The 5,978-nt window shown below is 40.3% G+C and overlaps 1 protein-coding gene across 1 annotated transcript; it reads left to right on the top strand.

Annotated features, from left to right (window-relative positions):
- Positions 1–1,379: 1,379 nt before the first annotated feature.
- On the top strand, positions 1,380–5,767 carry tlr2 (toll-like receptor 2). The gene has a single exon (XM_073043149.1). The coding sequence runs from the start codon at positions 1,380–1,382 to the stop codon at positions 3,765–3,767; it is 2,388 nt and encodes a 795-aa protein (XP_072899250.1). The 3' UTR covers positions 3,768–5,767.
- Positions 5,768–5,978: the final 211 nt, after the last annotated feature.

Genomic DNA, 5,978 nt, shown 5'->3' with positions numbered 1-5,978 from the left:
ATCCTAGCCAGAGGCTCAGCAATCTCTTCTCCACCTCGTGGAGCAGCCTGGGGAATATTCCGTCAGGCCCCGGGGACTTATCCGTCCTAATGTACTTTAAGAACTCCAACACCTCCTCTCCCTTAATATCAACATGCTCCAGAACATCAACCTCAATCGTATTGTCCTCACCGTCATCAAGTTCCCTCTCAGTGGTGAATACCGAAGAGAAGTATTCATTGAGGACCTCGCTCACTTCCTCAGTCTCCAGGCCCATCTTCCCACTTTTATCTCTAATCGGTCCTACCTTCACTCCTGTCATCCTTTTGTTCTTCACATAATTGAAGAATGCCTTGGGGTTTTCCTTTACCCTACTCGCCAAGGCCTCATGCCCCCTTCTTGCTCTTCTCAGCCCCTTCTTAAGCTCCTTTCTTGCTACCCTATATTCCTCAATAGACCCATCTGATCCTTGCTTCCTGGACCTCACATATGCTGCCTTCTTCCACCTGACTAGATTTTCCACTTTGCTTGTCACCCATGGTTCCTTCACCCTACCATTCTTTATCTTCCTCACCAGGACAAATTTATCCCTAATATCCTGTAAGAGATCCTTAAACATCGACCACATGTCATAGTACATTTCCCTGCAAAAACATCATCCCAATTCACACCCACAAGTTCTAGCCTTATAGCCTCATAATTTACCCTTCCCCAATTAAAAATGTTCCTGTCCTCACTGATTCTGTCCTTTTCCATGATAATACTAAAGGCCAGGGAGCAGTGATCACTGTCCCCTAGATGCTCACCCACTGACAGATCTGTGACCTGATCCGGTCCGTTACCTAATACTAGATCTAGTATGGCATTCCCCCTAGTCGGCCTGTCAACATACTGTGACAGGAATTCATCCTGGACACACTTAACAAACTCTGCCCCATCTAAACCCTTGGAACTAATCAAGTGCCAATCAATATTAGGGAAGTTAAAGTCACCCATGGTAACAACCCTGTTATTTTTGCACCTTTCCAAAATCTGCCTCCCAATCTGCTCCTCAGTATCTCTGCTGCTACCAGGGGGCCTATGGAATACCCCCAATAGAGTAACTGCTCCCTTCCTGTTCCTGACTTCCACCCATACTGACTCAAAAGAGGATCCTGCTACATTTACCCACCCTTTCTGCAGCTGTAATAGTATTCCTGACCAGTAATGCCACCCCTCCTCCCCTTTTAACATTTCACCCCTTTACTCAGAATATTCCCTAAATGTTTAATGTACTAAAGTTATAAATACATCCTACAGATTTCAACAAAACAGTCAGGTCATGCAATTGAGTAGCAGGAGACCAGCATTATTGCACTGCACTAATTTTGGTACAATTTTTCCATTTCAGACCACAGTGAATGAGAAAAATGAGAGCTTCATCGCAGTGTTTACTGCTTGTGTGCCTTTTTCTACCTGCAACTTTCTCAGAAGATGACAAGTCATACAATACGTGTCAAAGATGTATTCCCCACAACTACTGTAACTGCTCTTCAATGAAGTTAGAGAATATTCCACTTGTGTCTGAAAAGGTGCTTACATTTGACCTGTCTTTCAATAACATTTCAGAGATCAATAACACAGATTTCATCATATATAGAGATCTTGAAAGACTTCTGTTGCAATCAAATCAGATCCAATCTATCACTGATCATGCTTTCCAGTTCAACACAGAAGTGGAGTGTCTTGACTTGTCTGATAATCTGTTAACAAAAGTGACATTGAATTGGTTTAAGCAATTTTACAAATTGCATTATCTTAACCTTTCAGGGAATAGGTACACAACTCTGGGATCGCAAAGAATCTTCTCAAGTCTCTCAAGACTCCAATGGTTAGAATTTGGCAATCCTTTCCTATCCCATCTAGCCAAAGATGACTTTGTGGGTATTACACATCTGGATGAGTTTGTTTTAACAGCAAATAATTTGGCTTCATATCAACAAGGAACTTTCAGTTATTTCAGAAACATAAGCCATGCTGTTTTAAGTTTACATAACATATTTCTGAATAAGACAGGCCAAGCTCGGCAGATTCTTGTAGATTTGTCAGGATGCACCACCCACTTAGAGCTGAGAGATTTAACATTTCCTGACAATGGTGACAGTCGGCTGTTTTCTGTTCCACGCAATTCGTCATTCAGGAAATTCACTTTCAAAAACACTTTTCTTACTGATGAAACTGTATTTAACTTTATAAAATGGATAAAAAACACAAAAATATCAGAAATAGTTGTGAAGGACTGTGTGCTTTCAGGAACTGGGAAATGGTCCAAGATAGACGATGTAAAAAGCAACTCATTTCATTCATTAACGTTGAATAATATATCCATTAAACACTTTTATCAGTTTTATGATCTTTCAGGTATTAGTCCAGTATTGCAATCCATTAAAAGAGCTACATTGACAAAACTAAATATATTTATGGTGCCTTGTCATGTATCCACAAATTTTAAAAGTGTAGAGTATCTTGATTTAACACAAAATTTGCTGAATGACAGAATAATGCAAGAAATGGCTTGTTCTGGAGCTTATCCGATGCTACATTACCTTATTCTGAGAAAGAACATATTAAGATCCCTCAGTTCGACAAGTGCAAAACTATCGACACTTTCAACCCTTACCCATTTGGATTTGAGCCAAAATAGCTTCAGTGAAAACGGTGCAACATGTAAGTGGCCAAAAAATCTGCAATTTTTGAATCTTTCAAGTTGTAATATACAAAGCATATCACAGTGTCTCCCCCCAACTGTTGAGATATTAGATTTAAGTAACAATGACATCAGCAGTTTTGTAGTTAGTCTGCCTTCTCTCAAGACTCTAGATGTGTCCAATAATAAATTTAAAAGTTTACCAGCCAATAGCAATTTACCAAAGATGAGGCTTCTGAAGATCAGTAGCAATAAACTCACCTCGCTGACAAGCGAAGCACTGATGGTGTTTATTGAGCTGGAATCTTTGGAGGCTGGAAAAAATAATTATATTTGTTCATGTGAATTCCTCCTTTTTATGAATCAATACAAAAGAGTACAACTGTTGGACAAACCACAAAATTATGTATGTGATTCCCCTCTAACTCACAGGGGACAGCTGGTGCAAAATACTAAACGTTCCTTTTTTGATTGTCATATGACATGGTCTATAATCATAGTATGCCTGAGTGTGTCTTTGGCAACAACAATGGCTGGGATGGCATGCTACAAATATCATGGAATCTGGTACCTCCAAATGACCTGGGCATGGCTACGAGCAAAGAGGAAACCAAAAAAAGTGATGAGCAATGATATTTGTTACGATGCATTTGTTTCCTACAGCGACATGGACTCGGACTGGGTGGAAAACTCCCTGGTCAGAGAGTTAGAAAGTGTTAACCCGCCACTGGCACTCTGCCTTCATAAACGTGATTTCATTCCAGGGAAGTGGATCATTGACAACATCATTGAATCCATTGAGAAAAGCAGAAAAACATTGTTCGTTTTATCTCAACATTTTGTCCAGAGTGAGTGGTGCAAGTATGAGCTTGACTATACTCACTTCCGTCTATTTGATGAAAACAATGACTCTGCCATACTTGTTTTGCTGGAGAAAATCCCAAAGGAGACCATTCCTCAGAGATTCTGCAAGCTTCGGAAACTGATGAATACAAAGACTTATTTAGAATGGTCTCAGGATGAAGAGGAACAGCAAATTTTCTGGTTTAATTTAAAAGTTGCATTAAAAGATGATAATGTAAATGAATCTATTAATCTATAATAAACAGCCTGCCCTGAGGGCCACATCACCCTCCTTGAGAATCCCAGTTGCCTTCATTGGCCTTAACCTTCCAAACCCTTCCTTTACAAAATTTCCCTTACATGTTAAAAAAAATACCCACCTTAAATAGGTCCTCTCACAGTTCATTCCATGTGAAGAAGTTAGCTCTCAGACCTCTTTTAAATCTCTCCCTCTGATCCTGTATCTGTACCCTCTACCTTTGGGCTCCCCAACCCTGAGGTAAAGACTATGGCTATCATTATAGCCATTAAATTCTCATTCCTCGTAATTTAATAAAATTTTACTAAGTCACCTCTCAGTCTTCTGCACTACCAGAAATAAAGATGTAAAATGGCCAAGCTCTCAGGCTCTCTAATCCAGGCATCCTCTCCAGTTTGACAATGTCTTTTCTGTGGGGACAGCACAGTGGTGGAGCTGTTAGTGTAGCATTATTATATTGCTGGACATTCAGAATCAATCCTCCCACTGTTTGTAATGAGTTTGTACATTCCTTTTATGATCATGTGTGTTTCCTCCAGATGCTCCGGTTTCCTCCTACTTTCCAAAGATAGGAGGGCTAGTTGGTCACCTTAGTGTAAGTGGGTGGTGTGGGCTCATTAGGCCAGAAGAGTCTGTTACCAAGTTGAATCTCTAAAATATACAAACTAACAAATAAATAACAGCTGACAAAACAGTACACAATACACATTGGGCAGGGGAGATGAAGTAAAAAGCTGATCATAGGATATAGGAACAGAATTTGGCCCATTAAGTCTGCTCAGCCATTTCATCATGGCTGATCCATTTCCCTCTCAGCCCCAATCTCCGGCATTTTCCCTTCATGCCCAGAATAAGAGATGTGTAGAAAGTAATTCCTACAGAAAGTGGACAGGAGCAATGGAGGGAAAGATGTGGTTCATGGTAGGATGCCATTGGAAATGAGAGAAGCTGTCAAGAATGATGTTTTAGATACTGATGCTGATAGGGTGTTAGGTAGGGACAAGGGATGACAGGAAGATGGGACAATGGGTTGTGTGGGAAATGGAGGAGGTGAGGGCAGCAATGATGGTGGTAGATTGGAAACTCCATTTTTTTAAATAAAGATATTTTGGATACTGCAGAATGGAAGCCTCATCCTGAGAACAGATGTGGCAGAGAAGGAGGAACTGAAAGAAGGGAATAGGAAGAGGTGTGGTCGAGAAAACTGAGAGTTAGTAGGTTTGTAAAGGGTGTCAACAGATAGTCTGCCTTCAGAGATGGAGATAGAGAAATCAAGAAAGAGAAGTATCAGACATGGACCAATTAAATTTGAGGGCAGGGTGGAAAGGTTTGTCAAGAGTCTAAAGAAAGCACTGCAAGCAATGTCAGTAGAATATACCACAGTGACACTGAATTTCCTCTGCATATCGCAAAGCAGCACACCTCACATCCAACTACTTACCTACTATACTGTTCCTGCATCATCCCTTGCACTCACCCTTGGATCTCCTCAAACCCAGTCTCAGAAGGAGTATGCAGGACAAGCAGTAGAGTCCAACTGAGGGCTTCTCCAACAAGGAGATCTGATGTTTCACTCCTGGACAAGCAGTTCTAGTGAGGAACTGCAGAGATGATCACATGTAGGCATTTGGAAAGATTGAATACAGAACTGGAGGGCTGGTCTACACAGTGGAGCTCATGTCTGATGTCATCAGGAGATGACATTGCAAGCAGTCAAGGACAGCAGCGTCAATTGTTAGAGAAAAGTGGTAGTCAGAGCTGTCAGAACCACTTCCTGCAGTCCCAGAGTCAACCTTACAACCACCATGGAGGAAGCCCCAGAACCTGAGATTGTTTCATCACCACAAGTCTCACCTGCAAAATAGAGTCAGGGAAGACATTATCCCAAAAGAGTAAAAATTCTACACAGTGGTTAAATTTTTAGGATTGAATGTGACAATTTAAAATTTACTATGCTGTGGATGTTTTTATAGTAGCTCTATACACATACACACACACACGCACACGCACACACATAGATATATATATTTAAATATATATTTTTTATATATTATATATATGTTGAGATGCATTTCATATTGAGTTGTGGTTTATAGCTAGTGTTAAGGAGTGAGGAATGTTGTGTATTTAATATTTTAGTAATATTTGAGTAGTATTGTAAGTTTATGGTTTGATTAAGCATTCTTTGTTGTGTACATAATTCATCATGAG

This window comes from Hemitrygon akajei, chromosome 4 (genome assembly GCF_048418815.1).
Source record: "Hemitrygon akajei chromosome 4, sHemAka1.3, whole genome shotgun sequence".
In the NCBI taxonomy this organism is placed as follows: Eukaryota; Metazoa; Chordata; class Chondrichthyes; order Myliobatiformes; family Dasyatidae; genus Hemitrygon; species Hemitrygon akajei.
The sequence above is the reverse complement of the archived record's forward strand: the minus strand, read 5'-3'. Positions and strand labels throughout refer to the sequence as shown.

What these genes read in the sequence shown, in the direction of transcription:
- tlr2 (XM_073043149.1), top strand. Translation starts at nt 1,380, where the DNA reads ATGAGAAAAATGAGAGCTTCATCGCAGTGTTTACTGCTTGTGTGCCTT.